Source organism: Pelodiscus sinensis, chromosome 2 (genome assembly GCF_049634645.1).
Source record: "Pelodiscus sinensis isolate JC-2024 chromosome 2, ASM4963464v1, whole genome shotgun sequence".
Taxonomy (NCBI): Eukaryota; Metazoa; Chordata; order Testudines; family Trionychidae; genus Pelodiscus; species Pelodiscus sinensis.
Window position 1 is genome coordinate 35,944,811 of NC_134712.1, and position 24,901 is coordinate 35,969,711.

General features: G+C 44.5%; 1 protein-coding gene across 4 annotated transcripts in view; it reads left to right on the top strand.

The window, feature by feature from the left end:
• The window catches only part of RGS22 (regulator of G protein signaling 22), a 111,836-nt gene that overhangs the window by 43,325 nt on the left and 43,610 nt on the right, over window positions 1-24,901 (top strand). For all 4 annotated transcript variants that reach the window (XR_012901293.1, XM_025184322.2, XM_025184323.2 and 1 more), the window contains 6 exons: window positions 7,309-7,470; window positions 11,672-11,852; window positions 13,888-14,042; window positions 14,660-14,768; window positions 20,093-20,218; window positions 21,683-21,784. Coding sequence is in view for 3 of the 4 variants with exons in the window: in XM_025184322.2 (XP_025040107.1) it covers window positions 7,309-7,470; window positions 11,672-11,852; window positions 13,888-14,042; window positions 14,660-14,768; window positions 20,093-20,218; window positions 21,683-21,784 (835 nt within the window). In the remaining variant the exon portion in view is untranslated. The remainder of the gene's footprint in view (window positions 1-7,308; window positions 7,471-11,671; window positions 11,853-13,887; window positions 14,043-14,659; window positions 14,769-20,092; window positions 20,219-21,682; window positions 21,785-24,901) is intronic.

Sequence of the window (24,901 nt, forward strand, 5' to 3'; positions counted from 1 at the left end):
CTGGGCAAGAGTTGGGGTGCAAATGTTTATCCACATTACTACTTACAATGAAATAGTTGTATATTTCAAAGATAGCTTCTCTTGTATTGGAATGCAGAGAACAACAAAAAAAATCATTGTGTGCTTTCCTGGCATAAGCATACTGGACATACGAAAGGAGGTTAACATCCTTTGCTATGTTGGTGGACTCATCAAGTTGCAAAAAAAGTACCGGCTTTGATGCAGTCTTTGCCAAAAGCTGGAATTTCACATTTCCAGCCATGGATGTTATTCAGCGCTTAATGGTAAAATTCAAAAGAGGTCCCTTGTCAATTATATTCTTTGCCTTTTCTTCCAACATTATGTTATTCATTAGTTTTGCTGCAGGCTTGGTCAGGTTCTCTGCTATAGTATCATCTTTATCCATTTTTCCCACCAACAGGGATACCTTATATGAGACCTTATATGCATTTGTTGTTAAACAACTCAACAGGTCTTTGTATTTTAATTCAAAATGGCATTTAAGCTTCAATGGTTTAATTGCTTCATTAGACAAAGTTTTGTAACACCGATCACAATGTGGATTGGGATCTTCTTCATCTCCCATCCATAAAAAATCCTATTTTCAAGTAGTTAGTATTGTATTTCTGTGTGGGTTTTTTTTCCCCCACTCCTTTTTTGGATTACCGTTTTGTGCATTTCTTTCACTTACAATCTCATTACTGTGTTCGCATCTATATTTATTAGGCGATTCATTCACAGTGTGCTTATCTCCAGTTTCACTGTAAGCAGTACTTGTTTATTGTTCATGTCAAAATCGTGTTGTTGTAATTCACAAATTTTCTCACTTACATTGTCACTTTCATTTTGTACCTAGGGCCGGCTCGAGCCATTCCTGCGCCCCGGGCAGTGAGAGCGCAACGCATGAACGGCTCCGCCCCTAGGTGCACGACGCATGTGCAGCTCTGCCCCCCGATGTGCTGTGTAACTTACAGCTGCAATCTGGGGCACAGCGCCTGATGGCAGCTCTAAGGGGCACTGCATAGCCCACAGCACCCCTTACAGCTGCCATCAGGTGCCCCCCCATAGGTTGGCACCCCGGGCAGCTGCCTGGCTAGGCCCCCCCCCAATCTGGCCCTGTTTGTACCTGAGGTAGGATGCGGATTGAGGTGGGGATGCAGGGTTTCAATGAGAGGTTGGGTGAAGGAGCAGGCTGGGGGTGCAAGGTCTGGATGAGAGGAAGGAGTTGTAGGTGTGGGATCTGGATGAGAGGTTAAGTGCAAGAGTGGGCTAAGTGTTGGGGGGCCTGGGTGGGAGGTGGAGTTCTGGTGGGAGTGGGGGTGCAAGGTCTGAGCAGGAGGGAGAGTGCAGGAGTAGGATGGAGATAGAGGTTGAGGGAGGGAGAGTGCAGGAACAGGGAGAGAGTTCGGGGTCTCAGCAAGAGGTGTGTGTGTAAGGGGAAGGGAATTGAAGGGTCTGGGTATAAGGAGGAGGGGGTGCTTCCCTGATGCAGCTTCCCGGGGAACACATTGTTCAATGCCCCTTGCCCCTCCCATCCATCACCCCCGCTGCTCTCATTGGCTGTGATTTTAGCCAATGAGAGCAACAAGGGGAAAGCCTCTAGACAAGCAGTTTCCTGAGCTGCCATTCCCCTAGCCTATGTTATCTAACATTTTCTTCCGGGTCATTAATAAAACATAAAATCATCCCCGATAAAGTGTACAGATGACTAAAAGATTAGGGGAGCAGTAAATAATGAAGAGGACAGATCACTAATACAGAGCAATCTGGATCACTTGGTATGCAGGCTGCAAGTACACAGTGATTTGGGGGTTATGATGGGTAATTAGCCGAACATGAACTCCCAGTGTGATGCTATGACCAACATGGCTAATCCGTTCCTTGGTGGCATTCTTGAGAATGTGTATGTCACGGTACCTATGGCTGTTGAGCAGCTCCCATTAATTCCCTAGCCTGGGATGCCTTTTACATTGCTTTGGTGTCAAAATATCAATTCCTGGGCTCTTCGCATAGCCTCAGAGGTAAATATAAACTGGTGTGGTATTCTGGCAAGAAGTTGGCTGACTGGGGCATTTGGCTGCAGTGTGAGGCACGGGGCACTCCCAGTCCAGCTCCCGGCAGGCTGCTGCACTCAAAGCAGGCAGCCAGGCAGGTTAAAGGGGCTGGCTGGGGGGGGGGGGGGGGAGGAGTATCCCTCACCACTGGGACTGCCCCAGCCCTGAGGTCTCCCCGCTGCCATTATTTTTATGAGTCAGTGGGGCTGCAGCTGCACATACCAGGCCCCTGTTGCTTTTGCTGCTTCCTGCTTCCTCTGACTAGGAAGTGAGGGAAAGTGTACTGCCTGCTGCATTCCTCTTCTCCTCCTCCCCTGGGCAGCCAGGAGTGAGAGGAATGCAGGAGGTTCTGCACTTTTCTCTCACTCCCTAGTCATAGGAAGCAGGAAAATCAACAGGGACCCAGTATGTGTGTCTGCAGCCACCCCCCCCCCCATGAAATGGCACCCTTGCTCCCTCTCATACTCATCCCTACACATACCCAGCCCCCTTCCCTGAGCCACATACCCTGACTCCTGCACCCCCCATATCACCAGCACTCTGCCCTAACTCCTGCACCCACAACCCTCTGCCCTGAGCCCCCTGCATGCTGCCCTAAGGCCCCCCCACTCCTCACCCCCCTGTACCATTGTATCACAACCACTCCTGGCCTAAGATCCTCCCAAGGGTGGGTGGGTTGTGATAGTATAGTACCTGTAAGAAATTTAAGTTATTTTCACCCCTGCACAGCCTTCGGTATGAAAATTCACTCCCAGCTAAATACATGAACAGTCAGATCAGTCATTCATAACTCAGATACAGGGCAATACCCACAAATTCCTAGTCCCAGCCCTGTATATAAGTCATGATTATGTGTGGGAAATGTGTGTCTTATGCTGCTCAACATAGGCACCAACTCTGTGGGTGTTCTGGAGCTCAAGCACCCACTAAAAAGAAGGGGGCGAGATATGCAAGGCTGGAATAATATTTTGTGGGTCTCTTCCCCAGCTTGACCTCTTCCTCATGAGGCCCTGACATGCCTACCACTCACAATGGAGGAATGGGGCAGAGAGGAGCAAGCACTCATTGGCAAAAACATACTTCAGTGCCTGCGCTGCTCAATACCCTTCCAAACTGTACAGGCTCATAGAAAGTCAGGCTCATAGAAAGTGTGCCATTTCATCAAAGGAAAATGATAATGTACCAGCCTCTCTATTCCAAATAGAGTTCCCCACACACTTTAATCCAAACAGACTTGATGAGATAAAACAATAAGATAAGTTTATTAAGTGCAAGAAGATGAATTTTAAGTGATTACAAGTGGTGATGCATAACATCAGGATTGGTTATAAAAAGAAAATAAAAGGATAAAATACAAGCTAATACCTAATTTAACAAGCTAAGTGGACTTAAAAGCAAAGGGGTTTTGTCTTGCCAAATATAACAGTCTGTACTCCCAGCTAGGGCCCCTCTCCCAGTTCAAAGATGTTTCCTTTTTTGTCTTTCAAGCATTGTAGCTGCTGAGAGTAGAAATGGGAAGAGAGAGGGATGAAGTAGAGACCACTGTCTCTCAGGCTATGTCTACACTGGGAAGGTTTGTCGACAAAGGTGCTGTTGACATGGAAAAGTTGCAGAAAGTGAAAACCAGTCAAACTGTTTTTTCTGCCTCCCATTGTCGACATTTCATGGCCACATTGCTAGCACTCTGATAACAGATAGAGCAAAGCAATGTGGATAACCATCTCACAGTGCAGTGATGTGCGAAGGCATAGCTGATCCCTGCACTTCTTGGGATTCTCTCATAGCTCCATGCTGAGGAATGTCAAAGCAACACAGCAGTGTCTCCAGCTCTCCCCTGGCAGCAGCAGTCTGCCTTCTGCTGTTTTCCTAGCAGAGCAGAATAGAAGCATTCTAATGATTTGCACCTTCTTCCCCAAATGGAGTGGCTCACTCAGCTATCAGATACCTCCTGGAGCTTTGAAAGGGGAGAGTCGCATGCCTGCAGGGCAGCAGAGATCACAAAACACGGAGCACAGCATCAAGGCAGACATTGTGGGATACTGACAGAAGCCAGTTCTCCTGACAAAACAAACAGCAGAGTTCACACTGGCTCTTTGTCAACAATAAAGGAGGGGGAGAGTCTCTCGTAAGGCTGGCAGTTTTTTGTCACCAAAACTGGGTGCTTTTCCCAACAAAAGTTGCATTGCAGTGTAAATGCTCTCATTGTTTTGTCGCCAAAAGGCAGTTTTTTGGGGAAAAATGTGCCAGTGTAGACAAGCCTTCATTCTTATTCCACTGTCCCCTCTTTGAGGATTATCCCCAGCTAGAGTGCAGGTGACAAACAGTATTTTGTGGACTTGAGGTTTGAGTTGTCCCTGTGATGAAATGTACATTTCTTATTCACACCCTAAATTTGGAGTCTGTTACAGCAATATTATATAGTAGAAACTTATGCATAGCAATATTGAATATAAAGTTGTATTTTATCAGGACAATAATGTTCAGCAAGTTGTTAGTTTTCAAGTGATCCCTCACAAGTCATGCTTTGTACACCATATATCACAGTCTTGTAAAAATGGTGACCATCACAGTATAGATAAGTGTTTCTAAACTGGGCCAAGGGCTGGGGAGATTGCTTCACCAACTGCCCATGCTTGAGGAGATCAGTCTATTTAGTCTAACACAGAAAAGGTTAAAGGGTAACTTGATTATATTCTAAGACTATGGTATCATGTAGAGCACTGGTACTACAAGTGTGGCTACATGCCAGAGTGAAAGGCAAGTTACATACATACTTGTCCCTTTGGTGTGTAGCTACACATCCCGGAGAAAGGCTCAGGCATCAGGGAGCTTCTGGAAGTTTTCCACAGTGCCTGAGCCTTTCACTGTGGTGGGGAAAGGCTCCAGCAGTGAGTAGGCAGCAGGACACTATAAATGATAAAAACAGCAGTGTAGGCATGGGAGGCTCTGCCTGGACATTTGGGCTACATCTAGACTGGCAAGATTTAGCGCAAATACTCTAAACGCAAGAGTTTTTGCATTAGAGTATTTGAATAAGAGAGTGTCTATACTGGCATGTGCCTTTGCTCAAAAGATGCGCTTTTGCGCAAAAGCATCTGTGCCAGTGTAGACGCTCTCTTGCATAAGAAAGCTCCGATGGCCATTTTAGCCATCGGGCTTTCTTACGCAAGAAATTGATGTTACCTGTCTACACTGCCCTCTTGTGCAAGAACACTTGCGCAAGAGGACTTAGCCCTGAGTGGGAGCATCAGAGTATTTGTGCAAGAAGCACTGATTTCATACAATAGACCGTCAGTGTTCTTGCGCAAATCCTCATGGCCAGTGTAGACAGGTGGCAAGATTTTGCGCAAAAGCGGCCACTTTTGCACTAAATCTTGCCAATGTAGACACAGCCATAGAGAGATGTGGAAGGTAAATACCTACGTCGACCATATGGACTGGGTTTTCTGGGACAGTCACGATTTTAAATATCATGATACGGTGCCTCCTAAAGCACTAAAAATGTCCCAGAATGAAGAAGCTCATCTAGAAGCGCCTGCATGCTGCTATTCCCTCCCATCCCTTCCCCTGGTTGGGGGAACAGGAGCACAGGGACGCTTCCTGAAGGCTTTCCTGATGCTCTGGAATCCAGCCAATAGGAGCAGTAGGAGGCAGTGCCTAGCCTGGGACACACTGTTGGGAGCCTCGCTAAAGCATGTACGTGGCCCCCCTTCTGCTCCAGCCCAGACCCTGAACCCCCAGCCTGCTCACTACCAATCTGCCAACACCCCACACCTCTAGCCTGCCTCTATCAAGACCCACACTAAAAGACAGAGCTGCAGCAGTGTGGGAGAAACAGCTCTATTCACTTTATGGCCACCAATACAGCTGTCTTCAGCTCCTGGAGATTACTGACTTCATTACAGTCTCTCCGGAGCACCCTTTCTCAGAGGATTTGGGCATTAGCAGCAGTGCTACAAGGAGAGATTGCCTGGCGGAGCCCATGGTGAGAGCTCTCTCTTTTCCCATGCAGATCCAAAGGCTCTGCAGCATGGACCAGAAGCTACAAGTTTACAAGTGGTTTTCCCTCTGCACTACATTCACTCTTGCTAAGTCTATCATGACCACATGAGGTCTCACACTGGCAGAGCAGATGTGCCCTGCCAATGACACAACCAATTTTCCTCATTTGCCAACTAGCAAATCCCTGATGGGATGTGACACTCTAGGTCTCAGGGTGAGGGGCTCTGTTTGCTAATTATGTATGGTGAGAGCCCTCTGGTGAAGCACATGCTTGGGGAAGGCTTATGGCAGGGAGCAGGCACTACCAGCCTTCTCCATTGCCTCTTATCTTTGGCAAAAAGAGGAGATGGCACTTCACAAAGGGGCCCAAACCCATCTCAATTGGTAGAGGGTGGTGGGAGGAGTTCTTAGAGCAGTCACACGACTCACTTTCAGACCAGTCACCTCATCCAAAACTCCCGATTGGTCCTGAGGCAGTCCTATGGGCCAAAACCAATCCCTATTGGTAGAGAATGGTGGGAGGAGTTCTTAGAGGAGGGTTACGTTCTGGTCATCTGTCCATCTTGACCCTGGAAGTACTATGCCAGGGTGGGATTTCCTGTGGCAGGTAGGCCTAGAAGGTCGGGGGGTTGTCTAATGAGGTCAGGGGGTGGCTAACTTTTGATTGATGGTAGGGCTGTTATATCATGTGTTCCCATTTTTTATTCAGAAAATATGGTCACCATGTATATACCCTGGGGGTTCAGACATGTAAGGCACTCTTCTCTGTTCTGCTTGCCTAAGCTGTGGCTTCCTGGCTAAACTGCTATTTATACCCTTGCTAGCTGGGTGTGCAATGTCTGTACTTACATGCTACTGTAAGTGTAGATGTACCTTGTAAGTACCTACAAGGGGGAACAATATATTACTTAATGGGCTCTTCAGTCTATCAGAGAAAGGCATAATATGATCTAATGGGTGGAAGTTGAAGCTGGACAAATTCAGATTGGAAATAAGGTTTAATTTTTTAACAGTGATGGTAATTAACCATTGGAACAATTTAACAATGGTTGTTGCAGATTCTCCAACATTGATAATTTTAAAATCAAGATTTGAAGTTTTTCTAAAATATATTGGGAATTATTTTTTGGGGAAGTTTTATGGCCTGTGCTATCCAGGTCAGACTAGAGTATCACAATGGTCCCTTCTGTTGTTGGAGTCTATCAATATATAAACAGGGAGTAATGTAGGTATATGTTTTCTTTGATTCAAGACAGCTTGATAAAATGAAAAAACTCTATCTAGTGAGCAGTGGAGATTATTTTCTCAACTCAGAAGTCTTACTCAAACTGGACCTGCTACTTGGAGACCAGTGGAATACAAGACACTTAAAATGGATACAGCCTGAAGTAGTGAAACCTTTGCTTCTTTACTGGTAGGATAACTGAAGTTGAACTATGTAGCCATTGTGTAATGTATATGACCTTGTTTTTACTTTGCCTCCAATCTGTTTAAATGGAACTGGCGTTAGCATAAGGGACAGCAGTTCTTGGCCCTATGAATTTTTGTTTGAGTGATCTGAGACTCATGGTCAAGTGCCATAATAAACTACAACCAGTGCAGCTCACCTAAACTCATTGGTGTCACACATAGCATAAATCGATGCACAGTTTGTCCCTGACAATTTTCTGTTGGATCTCAGTTGTACAGAATATTAATAGCTGTCTTCCTGCTGTTGTAGATCATTCCAATTCTAATTTATTTTGCAAAGCATATTCAACCATAATCTTTTTCATTCCTTCCTTGGCCCCCAGACAATATCTGCAGTCATGAGCTAAGGCTACCAAATTAGTTCATGCTACCACATTGCCTCAAGGGAGTTGTAGTTTGGGTATCTTCTGGCTCCATTTTCTTATAACTAAGGGTATGTCTACACTGCAAAGTTAATTCGATATTACAGCTGTTATTTCTAATTAACTTCAATAGCGTCTATACATGCAAACCGCTATTGTGAATTTAATTCAAAATAGCGGAGCGCTTATTTCGAATTTGGTAAACCTCATTCTACAAGGAGTAACGCCAAATTTGAAATAGCTATTTCGAATTAAATGCTGTGTAGACACTTAATTCGAAATAGGGGGCCTCCAGCCCTTCCCAGGGAGCCCTGGTGGCCACTCTGGGCACAACCAGGAAAACTCATCTGATTCCCGCCCCCCCCCAGCCCCGGAGCCCCTAAAGGAGCAGACTCTGGGCACAGCCAGCAGACCATGCACCTGGCACAGCATGAGCCAGCCACCCATTGCCACCCAACCCACCACCGCTCCCCAGGACCAGGCTGGCAGCTCCCAGGAGCCTTCCAGGGGCCGCAAAAGGTGGGCGCCTGGCTGGTCTAGTGTGGAGATCGTGGACCTCATTGAGGTTTTGGGGAGAGGCCTCCAATGCCCATGATCTCCGCATTAGATGCAGGAATGCAGCCATCCTCAGCCACATGGCTGCCAGCCTGGCCACCAGAGGCCACATGCACAGCCAGGAGCAGGTGCAGACTAAAATTAAAGAGCTGTGGCAGGCCTATGCCAGGGGCTCCCAACCTGGGGCTGCCCCAGATACCTGACCACATTATGAGACCCTGGACCACATCCTGGGGGGTCAGATGGTTCGTGCCCCCCTGGTGGTCATTGACCCCAGGGCAGAGGGCCCTGCCACTGACACAAGGGAAGAGAAGGAAGAGGAGGAGGATGTCAGCCAGGAGCCGCAGGAGCCTATAGAGAGCATGCCCTGCACCCAGGACCCCTGAGCTGTACCAGAGAGCCCGTCAGCAGTGTCATCCAAGGCCATGGAGGCCTCCACATGTGAGTGACATAATGGTCCCCTTATGAGAGGTAGCGGGGAGAGGGAGCCCAGGGACCGTGCGTGTGGGCCTTGCCGACCACAGAGCAGGCAGCAACCTGTGCATCTGCCGTGCCAGCCAGGACATCTGGCCCCAGCTGGGTGCCATGCAGGGGCCCTGGCCTGTTCCCCACACATGTCTATGACACATGACAGGCTCCTGACCCCGGGGAGAATCACTGCACACTGCCCTCCCTCCAGACGCTTCCTCTACACAGAGGCAGGGCATACCCCTCTCCCCCAACACCACACTATAGGCAGCACTGTGGCTGGGATGCAGTCCTGGGCCAGCTCACACTCCTGGGGATAGCAGGACGTGATGGTGCAGAGACCTGCCATCTCCGCCATGCAGAAGGGGGCTGGATTTCACCCACTGTGTCCCCAGGGGGACCTGATCACTTCTCTTGTTTCACCATAGCCGCAGCACCTGCAAGTGTAGGGCGCACCACCCCATCTGGAACATCAATCCACACCCAGGCCAGCAGGTGCACCCGCAACCAGGAGGGGTACCAGCAGCAGCACCTGGGGTTACTGGGAAGGCAGGTCCACAGCCAGGAGCACTGGGTGCAAGAAGACCTGCACCTGTGGTGGGAGAGCTTGTGGGAGCAGGGCTGTGCCCTCCGCAAGTACCTGCAGACCCTAGTGCAACGATTGCTGCCTCCTGCTGCTCCAGCACCTGTGTCCGACCCCAGCTATTGCTCCTCCTCCCACCCCAGCTCCCCCTTCCACTTCTTCCGCCCCCCCGTCCCTCCTACCCCACTCTCCATATCTACTCCCCCCCCGGGGACGCCAAGGCCCCCGCACCTGCAGTGCTGTGAGACAGAAGTGCCAGCAAGATCCCCAACCCTGAGCTTCCCCTCCCCCTTCCTCCCCTTGTCTCCCCATTCCAGCTCCCTTCTCCCAGGTTTCCCCCCTCCCCTCTCCCACCCTCATTCCCCCCCCCAACTCCCACCCCAGTTATGTTCAATAAAGAGAATTTTTGGTGGCACCATGGGTGTTTTTATTGTACATCAAGAAGGGGGTTTAGGGAGGGGAAAGGGGAAGGAGGTGGAGGTGGAATGTAAGGCACAAGGCCCCCGTGGGGTACACCAAGGGGACTTCAGTCCTCCTCCTCCTGGAAGCTCTCCCACAGGGCTTCCCGGATGCGGACAGCCCCCCGAAGGGCCTCCTAGATGGCAGCCGTGCAGGGCTGTGCATACTGGCCAGCCAGGCGGTCAGCCTCTGCCATCCAGCCTGGCAGGAAAGCCTCCCCCTTCCTCTCACATAAATTGTGGAGCACACAACACGCTGCCACCACGTGCAAAATATTATGCTCAGAGAGGTCGAGGAGGATGAGGAGGCATCTAACGAGGGCCTTCAGCTGGCCGAAGACCCCCTCGACCACAATGCAGGCCCTGGTGAGCCTGGCATTGAAGCCTGCTGGGAGGAGTTCAGGTGTCCTGTGTAGGGCTTCATCATCCAGGGCTTTAGGGGGTAGGCCGCATCCCCCACCAGGCACACTGGTATGTCCATGTCCCTGACCCTGATGTGGCGGTCGGGGAAGAAAGTCCTAGTGTGCAGCATCTGGCACACGGAGGAGTTGCGGTACACCCGTGCATTGTGTGCCTTGCCGGACCTGCCCATACTGATGTCCATGAACTGGCCCCGGTGGTCAGACACGGCCTGCAGGATCACGGAGAAGTACCCCTTGCAGTTGATGTACAGGGAGGCTTGGTGTACCGGGGCACGGATGGGGATGTGTGTCCCGTCGATTGCCTCCCCCCCGCAGTTGGGTATGCCCAGGGCGCCGAACCCCTGGATAACTGCATCCAGGTTGGTGAGGCAGACGACTCTGTGGAGCAGCACCCTGTTGATGGCCTTGACCACCTGCAGAAAGACACACAAAACCGAGGATCACTGGGGTGCCAGGGTGGCTGGGAGTGTTCGTTCCCTGCCACTGCCCCACACCCCACACCCAGGAGCAACCCCCGCTGCAATCCTGGCCACCAGGGGCAGTCTGTAGCATGGCTGGGACAGACCAAACCCTTCGGGGAGGTCCCTTACATCACCCCCCCCGTTTTCCCTGGGGCAGCCCATCTCCTCCTTGTGCCGAGTGCTGTGGTGTCAAGTGCTGTGGTGTCCCAAATGAGAGCGACCAAAACAGACAGAGAGGAAAACACTTTGCTGTCCATCAGCGAGGTAGGCAAGCCAGTGGGAAAGCTGAGAACTGGCTGTCCAAGGGGGTCCCTTTAAGCACGAGCCTCAGATAGTGTCAGACAGCAGCCACATGAAGCAACTACTGACTTGATGCCCTGTTGGAACTGGTTTCAGCTGCCCTTAAATGCGATCCAGCATCCAATCAGTGTGGACGCACTATTTCGAAATAGCAAAATGCTATTTCAAAATAGATTTTGTGTCTAGATGCATTATTTTGAATTAGCTTAAATCGAATTAATTATTTTGAATTAAATTAATTCGAAATAGTGCTGTAGTGTAGACATACCCTAAGTGTAACATGTTAAATTAAATGTAAATTGCAGTCGCATATACAAGGGCAGCTATATTACAGTATGCCATTTGGAACCCTAATATTTAGGCAATATGTCACTTTTCTATTTAGAACATTGTAGAAGGTAAATTTATCTTTTCCATTGTCTGGCCTTTAGCTCTGCTTATTAACAGCACCATACACTGATGTAGTAAATGTCACACTTGTCTAATAGTTTGTATTTTGAATACATTCTACTTGTATGTATTTTCCCCACCCTCAGGGGTCCCAGATTTTGTGTCAGTCATACAACTGCAATACAAACTGCCAGTGCAAAGTTGAAGCAGTGGCACACCGCTCATGAGAGACCACGGCTGGATATTGATCCTTATCCACAAATGGTGACATTGTTGCCACTGAGAGCTAAATCTTGCATTCCAAGGATTGCACCTTCCCATCCTCAGGTAGGCGTGACAAGGACCCTCAGTAAAACAACACACACACACACACACACACACACACACACACACACACACACACACACAAAAACGGTTTATTGAATTAAAAGGGACATGGATATGGTCCTCATTCATTGAGTCAGTTTATAGTCGGATTTAGTTGCACAGTAGAATGCTATTGAGTTTGGTACTCAGTATAAACTTCAGGCCAATTTCTGTTCAGTTTCATCTTGACAACTCCACTGATGTCAGTGGGCCTCATGGATATACCTGAGAGCAGATTTTAGCTGAAAATGTCATAGACATTCATAGACTTACATAATAGCTAGAAGGCAAACTTCTGCCCTCGAATATCCTGGTATAAATCTGGAATAATTCCACTGGTTTCAATTAAATTATTTTGGATGCAGACTTACTTGTGTAACTGAGAGCAGAATCTGGCCTGTTGTGTCTCAAATCAGAATTGTTCAGTCAGAACAGCTAGACATGATATTTATTCTAGAGACAGTCTCAAGCTACAAAACTCAGATCTAGCTATGGATTTTTAATATACTAGAATTTGTATATTGTGAGATCAGGGCTCTGGTCTCCGCTAATCAAAAATGGCTTGAATATGAGAAATCACTTCAATGGAATTTGCAGGCACTCTGCAACACTCAGGAGCAGATCTCATGATGGGAGCAATTTACAAATTGTGAATTCAGATCACAGGTCAGATTTCAAACACTCCTAAATATAAGGGGTGTTCTAATTCAAGGTCTGAGTTCAAGTCCATCTCTACTATATGTATTAGATACCAAAATTGCTTTCTACAAGGTATCCCATGTGTATTAAAAGACTAATGGAAATAGTTCATTATGAACTAAACTCACCTTGGTGGCCTCATGTTACTGCAAACTGCTTCAGTTGTTTAATTAAAGTTTCATTAAACTTCTTGATTTCACTTTATAGGGATTTATACAAACATTTTTCTGGTTCTTGTTGCATTTAATGACTCGAGCTTAGATCCTTTGAGATATATACTGAGTGCAAATTTGGAATGAATGCATGGTCTTAATGGAAATCAATAGATTTCACCTGCTTTCATTTTAAACTCATACATAGTGTGCAATTTCATTGCATAGTTGTAAATTGGCCCAGATTTGCTTGGAAGAGTTTTGAATTTTAGCAACATTTTCTGTGAACCTGGCTTCAGATAACTGAATTTATAGGAAAATCTGAAAACTTGTCTCAGGTTTTGTCAGAGCTGTGCAAACTATTTATAATTGTAAGTTATTCTCTGAGCATCTCATCTGATTTGTAAACTAGAGGACATTCCTCTGCTTCCATTCATTTTCATCAGCATCCTTAGAATTTATTAAGGAAGGAATCCTGGTCTTGTGAGCGAAGTTTGAGCAAAGGGGAAGTATGTTTGTTCAGGAAAGTATGCAGGGACTAACTGAAGGCTAGATATGCAGGTGCCATCAATGGTTCAAGAAAGGAGTAGTAGATTGAATCTTCACTATGTGCATGACGCCACTGGCCATGCCTCAGGTATGCTCACATTTTTCCTCTTATGGTGAGTAGCATAATAATGCACAGCTTCTCCCTACACAAGTTGTCAGGCATGCACTGAGCAGAAATCTGCTGTGTTTCAGAGTTTTCATGTCTTCTGGATCAAATCTGAAATCAGGAACTACAAAGACAAAAAAGGTTACATTCAAGTTGAAGGATCTTGTTAGTTTAGGTGACATGTTTAATGTGGGTCATGTGAAACAAGATACACGATATTCTTCTGTACTTTCCTTCCATTTGCAGAAATCCCACTGATGTCAATAAAGACAGAGGATGATATACTGCCCTCTGTTAGCAATGGAATTTCTAATACTTCATAGTTATTAAATAATGATGGGGGGGAAACTTGAACTTGTTTCGCTTATTGTGATTGGAAAGAAAGTCCCTGTTGTCAATAGAAACTTTAATTGGAGAGAGAAAAAAACATCAAAAAGAACAAAAGTGAAAACTTTTATTTCTGTGTTGTTCTGTTTTTCTATTCCTTTAGAAAAGTGAAACCAGCTCACCCACAACCTTATTAAAAACAAATTTATCTTCTAAGAGAGCTCCCAGGTTATTGTCAGTTACCCTTCCACCAAGTCACACAGTCACAAGGGATGACTTTTACAACCTAACCAGTAAACCTGATGTTAGTAGAGAGCGGTAGGTGCAAAAATCTCTTGTGTATCATCTATAAATTCCATACTTCTCAACATGGTTTTACAAAACTCTTAAGATACTCAGTGTTTTCATGGAATACAGCTTTTTGATGGTCTGATAATTTAATGCAATAATCTGCTCACAAGAGCACAATTATTTAATCTACCTGTAATGGAAATTTATTTCTAGCCTTTATCTGTTAGAAGTTTGCTCTTGCCCAGGAGCATGAGGGTTTATCTCTCCTACATATTTATTATCCTTTCTGATACAAGTGTCAATGTTCTGATAGGGCACATACACATTTTTGTTTTTTAACCCGTCTAAGCACTTGCTCTCCATGATAATCTGCGGGAAAGAATTCCATGGGTTAACTATGTGATATGTTAAAAAAAATCCTCTAATTTCATTTTAAACCTTTGGACTTTCAGTTTCTCTGAATGTCTACTTTTTCCTGCTATTAAAAGACAGGCTAAATAGGAATGCTCAATTTACCTTCTCCATACCATTTATTATTTTGTTACACCTATATCATGCCCCCTCTAATTTGTTTCCTCCCTGCACTAACCATTCCTAATATTTTCTTAAGCAGTTATCAAACAATTTTGTTTTTGTGAGTCCAGGCCAAAATCAGTGGGAAGCATCATGACTCATCTCTCCGCTGTTACAGATGATACAAACCGCCTGCCATCTGAGATAAATAGAAAATACACCTATGCCGAGCTGCTCCCAGTAAGTAGCCCTGGAAGAACCTGGCTTTTCTGAATCTATGGTTGATTTTTATTATAGAATAACATGTCTTCAATCAATGGGGAAATACCTACTGATTTTGGAAAATGTTGGAAAATGTATCTGATTATACAGATGATATCTTTGTCTTGTGCATTGTTGGAATTAGAAAGCCAACATTCACCCATAATTACTACTCTATGGTATCCATTGGTCCACACTATTTTTTGATACTTAGGATAAGAAAGAATGGTTGTAACTCAGATACTTTGGTGTGGTAACTACTAGTAAAGTATTACATTTTAATCATAATAATGTGTTTTATATGACATTAGAAAGGATTATTATAGGTGAGTTAATGGATAAGTGCTTTAATAGAGACATTTCTACATCTTAGTACTGTTTTGGGCAAGATTTGAAAACCAGTGGAAGTAGGGATGTAAGCGACTAGTTGACTACCCAATAAGCATATCCTTATCGGATAGTCAAGTAGTGACTTGACTAATTACCCTCCCCCCACACTGCCTCTATCAGAGAGGGGGGAGAGCAGAAGCCAGTGCTGGAGGGAGCCGACTTAAAAGCTTGTTCCCCTCAGGGAAGAAGGGAGGGCAGGAGAGGTGGAGGCACAGCAGGGAAATGCTGTGAGTGGGGACTCAAGCAGTACCTGCTTGCCCTGGGTTACCCACTGCGCTTTTGCTTTTGAAATGTAGCAAGAGCCCAAGAGGCTCTTGCCACATTTCAAAGGCAGAAGCACAGTAGTCAGAACCCAGGGTGAGTGGGCACTACTTGAGTCCTCACTCACCCCGGGTTCCCTGCTGCTCTTCTGCCTTTTAAATGTAGTAAGAGCTGCCTGCATTTAAAAAGCAGAGGTGCAGCTGGGATAGCAAGCACGCCACCCCTCCCCTTATCAACTAATCAAGTAGTTGATGGAAATTCCATTGACTACTCACTTAGCTGATTAATTAGAATGTAACATCCCTAGGTGGAAATGAGGGCTTGAATATGGCCCTAAAATATGCAGTGATGAAAACAGTAAAATATACATGGAACATGGATACCTGGAAAGTTACTGAAACAAATTAACAATCAATGAATTTGTAAGCACCTGAAAAGCCAAACCAACCTAGTTTCCATCTTTAACAGTTATTGGCCTAGTGGATGGGAGGAAGTAACAGATGTGATTTTCCTAATTTTTAGCAAGGCATTAGACACAATTTCATATGACATTTTCATAAGCAAATTAGAAACTTGTTGACAGTCTGTACTGAGAGTTATTATCAATGGTTTGTTGTCAACTGAAGCAAAGTCTGTCCTCTGTAGGGCATGCTTCAACACTTTCAATAAGTACGTGGATAATGGAGTGGAGAATATGTTGTGGATGACATAATATTGGGAATGGTTGGCCACAGTTTGAAGGACAGGACTAGTATTCAGAGAGCTTGGCTGAATTGGTCTGAAATCAGCACGATGAAATTAAATAGACAAGTGCACAGTATTCCATTTAGGAAATGGCCCCAAGTTGCAGTGGGGGAGGTATAGATTGGATATTAGAAAAAACTATTTCATTAAAAGGGTGATGTAGCACTGGAATGGGTTACCTAGGGAGGTGGTGGAATCTCCATCCTTAGAGGTTTTTAAGTCCCAGCTTGACAAAGCCCTGGCTTGTATGATTTAGTTGGGATTGGTCCTGCTTTTAGCAGGGGGTTGGACTCAAGAACCTCCTGAGGTCTCTTCCAACCTTATGATTCTATGAAAGAAAAATGAAATGCATTATTACAACATAGACAATAACTAGCTAGATGGTAGTACTGCTGAAAAAGAAGTTGGGGGTTGTAGTAGCTCACAAACTGAATCCAAACAGTGATGCAATTGCAAAAAGTTAATATCATTTTGGGGTGTATTGATAGAAATGTTATATGTAAGACAAGGGAGGTAATTCTTCCACTCAACTTGGCACTAAGGCCTCAACTGGAGTATTGTGTCCAATTTTTGCCATTGTGGAAGAAAACAAGCCTTCACTCTGCATTGTGTTTAAGCAACAAATAGCCAGAGGCAGTTTTATTACGAGCTGCAGCAAGGGAAAAACTGGTTCAGACGGGGGGGATGCCCCCCCTTCCGAGGCAGATCTTCAAATACAAGCAATTATGAAGCAGTTTATATACTGTCTATTAGATATAATAACAATAACAATTAATCTCCTTCCCATTACAAACCCCAATGGCTAACAGTTATTTTAGTTCCACCCAGATGCTCCTTATCCCAAGGTCCCTGCCAGAGTCGGCATTCTATCCTTATCTCTGTATGGAGGCGAGAGGCAAAGGCAGCGTCTAATTACAGATCTCGCGTTGTCAGGACACAGACTTAGCCTGACTCTTGCTCTCTTGTTAACAAGACCAAGATGGCTGCACACAAATTCCCTTATTCCCTTTTCCTGCCTCCACACTCCCCCCTTTTGTGCTTACAGCACAACTACCTTTCTAAGCCTTTATTTTCATTAAACATTACATAATTAGTACAAACATAAAAGCTATTTCTATTACTACATCTTTTACAACAACAATCAAATATGAAACCTTTAACAAGCAAAAGCAATATAATCATTAATATCCCCAATATAATTCTATGATGGGGCTGTTCTATAATTTTAGTAACATAACACAACATATCATAATTAGTACCCAAATTAGGGAGGTCAGGTACATGCTGATGGTACCCGTCCATAAGCACAGAGTCCAGATCAAAGGGAGAAACGCAAACCACTCCCACAAGTTTCTCCTTGGCAATATACAATTCTTCGCGTCTTTCACCAAGGTCAGTTCTTAATGTCCTTTTGTAGTCAGAAATCTTTAAGAAAGATGAGACAAATTGGGGAGAAAGTTCAGAGGAGTGCAGCAAAAATAATGAAAGGTTTAAAAAACCTGATGTATGAACCAGGCTGGTGACAGACTTGGCTGGGCCCTGGGCAATGTGTATGTGGGGGGGAAGGTTTGGCTCTGGGCCTTCCTGAAAGGGATGGAGCCTTAGGCATTAGGGAGCGTGGTGGGGCATCCAGATCTCATGGTCTTCTGGACCATGGTCTTCTGGTGCCTCTCCCCACCATCCCTCAGCGTAGCCTATACTGCACCATGCAGGGTTCCAGCAGTGATTTAAAGGGCCTGGAGCAACAACTGCTCCCTTCTCCCCTTCCCCATGGGCAGCCCCACCTATGAGGACATTTTTTTAAAAATGGGCATGTTTAGTCTTTAGACAAAAGCATGGAGGGGGATCTGATAAGACTTCAAATCTAGTAAGGCCCTCTTAAAACAGGATGATTAATTGTTTTTTGCATCCTTGAAAGCACAACAAGAAGTAATCCACTTAATCTGCTGCAAGGGAGAATTAGTTCAGATATGAGGAAAAACATTCTAAGTGTAAGGATGTTTAAGTACCAAGGAAGGTTGTGTAATCTTAAAAACCTCTAATGGGGGAGAACTTGTTAGTGTGTTGCACTTAGGGTACGTCTAGACTACATGCCTCTGACGACAGAGGCATGTAGATTAGGCTACCCGACATAGTAAAATGAAGCGGCGATTTAAATAATCGCCGCTTCATTTAAATTTACATGGCTGCCGCGCTGAGCCGACAAACAGCTGATCAGCTGTTTGTCAGCTCAGCACGATAGTCTGGATGCGCGGGTGGCGACATCAAAGGTATTTGTCGACCACCCAGGTAAACCTCATCCCAGGAGGCATACCTGGGTGGTCGACAAATACCTTTGATGTCGACACCAGCGCGTCCAGACTATCGCACTGAGCCGACAAACAGCTGATTAGCTGTTTGTCGGCTCAGCACAGCAGCCATGTAAATTTAAATGAAGCGGCGATTATTTAAATCGCCGCTTCATTTTACTATGTCGGGTAGCCTAATTTACATGCCTCTGTCGTCAGAGGCATGTAGTCTAGACGTACCCCTAGAGAAATAGAACTAGCGGAATCTTCTTATGGGGATAAGACAACATGCTATATTTATTGTGAAAGCAGAATTAATTTGCTGTCCCTAGCTACTAAAATTATCCACCACACATACACACAGTTCTACATATGGGATATAATTACCAACCTCAGTTGCTTATGCTAGTCTACTAGCCAGGTGGTCTACACATGAGGAGGGGAGCCAGATCTGGTCAGAGCACACCAATGTTCCTGGAGGACGATTGTAGAACCAACAGACCCAATCCTATAGTTTTGCACCCATCTTTTTATATGTTTTAGTCCATCTATTCTGTCCTGCCCCACTGTCCTAGGGCACTCTAAGACCATGAGTCATCAATTAATGGCAGATGCGACTTTTTGATCTTTTTGTTGATGGAGCTCTTTCTTGAGTGAGTTCTTCAAGGATTGTCTGCATTGTTCTTCAGCCATCAAGGTGGTGATGGCAGCTGGTCATCAAGATGGGTTAGCTTCAGGAACTGAGCCCATTACACACACATACCCACATTCACACTTTTATATGAGATAGCATACAAACAAACCTCCCTAATTTTAAAGAGAGTTAAAACAGTACAAAGTTTAAAATGGGGGCTCAGTTACAATATGGTGTCACTTCAGTTACAATGTATTACAAAGGAGTTACAATAACAGATTCTTCAAAGGCAGTTCTTAACAGGCTACTAACAAATTAATCCAAAGGTGGTTAACACAGTTTTGTTTATAAAATACCATTCATAAAAGTTGGTCCGCAATTCATGAGTTTACATAATTTCCCATTGGTAGATATAATTAAAAGGGCATTTTTATTCTTCAGCCCTACAAGACACACACCGATCAGTGATGGTCCAAGTTTTGTGGTTCCTGACTCAATATAGGAGGATGGATTAGATGACTTCGATGCACCAATTCTGTGACTAGGGGTATGTCTAGACTACATGGCTTCGTCAATGGAGCCATGTAAACTAGTTTACCCAGCATAGGCAAAGAAGCGGGGATTTAAATAATTTAAATTTCACGAGGCATAAGGGATCAGTCGGCGAAGGCATCCCCAGCTGACAGATCCATGTCTAGACTGCCGCGCTGTGCTGGATCAGCTGATTGTTGGCACAGCGCGGGGGCCATGTTTATTTTAATGAAGCAGGGATTATTTAAAACTCCACTTCTTTGCCTATGCTGGGTAAACTAGTTTACATGGCTCCGTCGACAGAGCCATGTAGTCTAGACATACCCTAATAGAATGCAAAATCTGGTTAACAGGAGTGAAGATGTTAGCTGAACAGTGCGTGTCACACCCCATTTCAACTTACTGATATCCAAAAAAAATTAATCCCCTTTATTTCTTGCTGTTTTTTTGTCTAGGGTAAAAGTCCTACCTATAGTATTGTCCTAGGGGGTTCTAAAATGGAATGCATGCTGCAGGCTCTTTATGTAGAGAACAGAGCAGGCTATTTCTTCACACGCTTCTGTGAGAAGTCAAGGAATGAGGTATGAGCATTTTCTTACCCTATGACAATTTATTTCACAGTTGACCAAACACAAAGCAGATAAAATAATTTGAGAATGAAAGGGTTTATATTCATGTGTATTTTGAAACTTAAGATGGGTCTTAACCTGATTGTCCCAACTTATTTGAAGTCTGAGTGTTCAATAAGGGATGATAGCTGCCTTTTCCATCTGGCAGAAAAACCATGAGCTAGAGGCCTGCAGAAAGATTTTAAAAAATGGGGAAAAGAAGAGTTTGTACTGGAATATAATCTCGTTAAGATGCTAGTCTTCTTCCTCCTTCTTTGTTGTATCAGTAATGTCCAGAAGCATCTGATATTTACATAAAGTTCTTATGTGCTCACTGAAGTTCCGTGTTCTTCTGGGAAACATAATTATATTTCTTCTCTGCAGCCTGCTAGCCATTATTTGCTGCAGAATGTAGATGAAAGATGGGTCAGTGTGCAGGCTTTGCAAAAGCAGTGAATATTTAGGAAGGATTCAAAAGATGAGGATGGAGGCCGCAGTCATTCCATCCATTGGCAGGGTTCTTAGACACTTCTCACAGATGTCCAGAATGTAGCAGCAGTGGTCAGAAATTCTTTCTTCTGCCTTTGGCTCTCCAGGAGACAACAGCCAAAATTTTTCAAACCTGATTGTCTTAAGTTAGAATCCTAAATTTCCACCTAGCCACTCATGTAAAAATGGCTCAATTTTTCTAAAGAGATGAGCATCTATAAATCCCACAGAAGAAAATAGGATCTGATCGTGGAATTTATAGTTAGCCTGACCTCTGACTGAAACAAGTCTTGTAACCAACAGGTTATGGAGCAGAGCTCCCCTCTTTGACAGGAAACGAATACCTGACAATCTCCTAGAGCGACTAGCCTCAGATATGTGCTTTTGGGGCACTCACCAAAACCCAACCCCTTAAGTAAAGGGCTAAAACGGTGAGGTGAGGAAAGGATGGGAAATTCTAGCTAGTTTGATATTTGTTAGAATCAATTAAATGGGAGTCAAGATATGGTGCTTTAGAAACAAATATAACTATGTAATATAGTCATAGTAAAACATGCCCAGTATAAAACATTTAATTGTCTAGGGGTTATTGCTGCAAAATGCTGTCCCACTATGGCACAAGTTCTGCACGTACATTATCAACATTTCTTAAGTGCTGGCTTCACGCCATCAAAATGTGGTTACTCTTCAAATGCTAACTGTAATGCTAACAATTTTAATGGCCAATTATATGCAAAGGATACAATAAAAGATATAATATCGCAGTGACAATGCCATTAAACATGTTGTCCTGTTGCCAATATGCAACAGAAGATTAAAACCATCGTAAATTGAGCTTGATTTATGATGACCTCAAGGAGCTAAAGAATTACTTGGATTGGAAATCCAAGCTTTTATAAAGCCCTGATAATTGGGTAGTAATAACTTATATTCTTTTTCCATTTGTAGCTGTGGAAGAACAGTGCGTACTTTTGGTTTGACCTACAGGCTTATCATCAACTTTTCTACCAAGAAACTCTTCAGCCTTTTAAAGTATGCAAGCAAGCTCAAGTAAGTTATAAATGTGTTTTCCCTTCATTAATATATTTGTTCAGTGTAAGACCATTTAAAAAAGACAGAAGAATTGAAAGGGTTTCCAAGCCTCCCCAATCCCAAGCAAAGGAAATCTGAGGTTGTGGACAATAAATCCAACTTTAAATTGTTACCATGGAATCGCTTAACTTAAATGCATAGTTTATTTCCCAGGATCAATTCCATTGCCTGTTTTATTGATTAAATATTCAGTTTGCATAGTCTCCCCTTTGCTACTCACTACCTGTGTTTCCTCTTGTTTGGAAATAGCCTCCTTTACTATTAATGCTGATCATTCTCTCTCTGTGGATGTTTTTTGGGGGGGAGGGAAGAGAAAAGGAAGGGTAAATCCATTGTTAACCTCTTCCATGAGGGTTAGAATTAAAATCCTGAAGCCTAAGTTTAGGATATTGACTTTAGTCATAAAAGTGGATCTTCCAATTGCCAGTCCCATAGTTTTTCCTTTTCTTAATTTCAGCCTATTATTACTCCTGATTATATAATTAATTTTCCTCCTTGGTGTTAAGATACTTCATAGATTATTATAGAGCTAATGATATTGCCTAAGTATGAGAGGTCTTTTCTGGCTATACACTATAAGTATAGATGCACTGAAAAAATTATTTCCCCACATACCAGCAGTGTGGATAACTTAGACCCTGGCCTGATAAGACTGTTGGGTGCTGATGGTGGAGAAAGATAACTGCCATCCTAAGTATCTCATGCAGTTTTTACTGCCATTTTGAGACACCTGGGTCTTCGTTTCCTTTCTAAATTATCCAATGCTGGGCAAATTTTATCTAAATCTTTAAATATGTGTCTGTTGCTCCAAAGGGAACAGAGCCAAGTATCACCTAGGGAGCACAACTTCTTGTGTCCTAAAAGCATATGGCTGTAGAGAAAGGAATGGCATTTTAGACAACCAAAGCAACTTAAATTACAACGCAATTTGCCTTTGAAGCTGTTGCTATGCTGAGCAGTAGTAACTCTCCTTCCCTGGTGTTTCCATAACATAGAGGGCGCTGGGTAAGTGGCTCATTGTGGGCATTGGCTGAACAGGCAGGGGGATGTCTACTCTTTGGGATCTTTGTTGGGAGAGAAGGAGGCACCTTTTACTCTTTCCTCTTACACCTGTCTAGAAATATATGGAGTCCATGTCTGAGCAGGGGGTCCAATAGCTTCTGCAGGACCCCAGGTAAGGTATTCGTGGGGGTAGTTCCACATCCCTGGAAGGGGTGGGGCCTCAGGCAGAAGGGGTGGGCCTATGGCAGCTAGCTCTCAGCACTGCCGGCTGGACCCTTCCCCCTTCCCCAGCCCTCAGAGCCTTGCGGAGCGGTGCTCTTGTGGCAATCTAAAAGGCCCGAGGCTGAGGGTGGCTGGGATCCATGGACTCCTTTGAATCGATAGGCCCTGGAGTAACTGCCCCCTTACCCAATCCACATTGGGGGACATGTGTGTGGATATAGGGAGCCGGGGAGTCTCATCTATGGATTTAGGATACAATTTACATTTGACAAGTTTAGCCTGTGGGCCTGAGACTCAGGGCTGGATTAAGACTTTTAGAGCCCCTATGCACTGAAAAGATTATGGTGGCCCCTCATATGTAATTCAAAATAAAAACAATACTATACCGTAAAATCTCTTTTTTTTTTTTGATGCCCCTGCTTTTCTGGTGCCCTAAGCAAGTGCTTAGTCTGCCTATTGGGTAATTCAGACCTGCTGAGATTCTATTACATTGCACCTCCATGCAGTCATTTGCACCGATGTAATGTGGATATGAAATACTGCCATTCTGATCTGATCGTGTTTTATACATACTTTGTCCTGGAGTAAAAGGCTACATGACTAAAAACCAAGCTTTTAGTCTTTTCTTATCTTATTTCCAGTCCTGGCCTGCTGGTGACAGCAAAACATCATACAATCAGCGTTACTAGGCAATCACCGAAAGCTATGTACACATGACCATTAAAGTAAATACATCAGAACGAAATATGTGAAACTGTTCCATTAGCATAACAGCTGAAACGAAACATAACAAATCAACACATGTGCTGAAACATTTGGTATCGTTCTCAAGTTTGCCTTTTAAGGCTGCACACAAATTATTCTTGTTTTCATTGGAACACAGATGAGAGTCAAGCTGCATCCAATCAAAAGGGCCTTCTTATGGAAAAGATGCCTTCCCAAATTCTGCGCTCACCTTCGAAACAATGGGAGAGTTATTCCAACTACTCCTAATATCAATCAGATTTCTAATAGCTTACTGTCATATATTTTATTATTTAGTACTGGGCGAGGTTCAGAGTGTTTCATAAAATTTGCTGTATATGACACAATTAGAAGCAGGAAGATCATTGTGCCTTCTTGTTCAATATTTTATCTAAGCTTTGTGTATAGTAAAAGAAACTCAAGTGAGGATAAAATGTGATCGTCTAGAACAGGGCTACGCAACATGTGGCCCATGGGCTGCATGCGGCCCACAGTCCATTTGTTTGCGGCCCATGATGCAGTTTGGGTTTATGTGGGGCTCAACACGCGGGTGGGTTCCTTTGACCTTGGCCTACACGAGGAATACACTCCACAATGGTGAGGCATCTCCTAGGTGGGGGAGCATTGAAAGACGCAAGCAGATGAGCTGGTTGGAACAGACAGGTACAAGGTGTCAGTGTTTCTATCCCCCCCCCCCCCCGAGAGGAGGTGCCGGGAGTGCCAGGGCATTGTGGGAAGTGCTTTGTATTCATGCCCATCAGTGTGAATGTAGCTATTTGCATATATTTGCATATATTTGCATGTATACGCAACCACACTTAAGTTGTGGCTCTCAGCATGTGCTGTGAGTATCATTGTGGCCCCCGGGCTTCCAAAGTTGAGTAGCCCCAGTCTAGAAAAAAGATGAGTGACTGTAATCATCCAGGAATGTGTGGGTTATTTCACTATGAACACATGCTGGAGTGTAAAACAAATTGGAAAATCAAAAATAATATAGAAACACAATCTGCTACAAAAATAGTTATTTTGATTTAGACAAGTGTTATACCATTAATGGAAATATTGTATTTTAATAGTAGAGCCAATTTAGATGAGTTGTTATCCTCA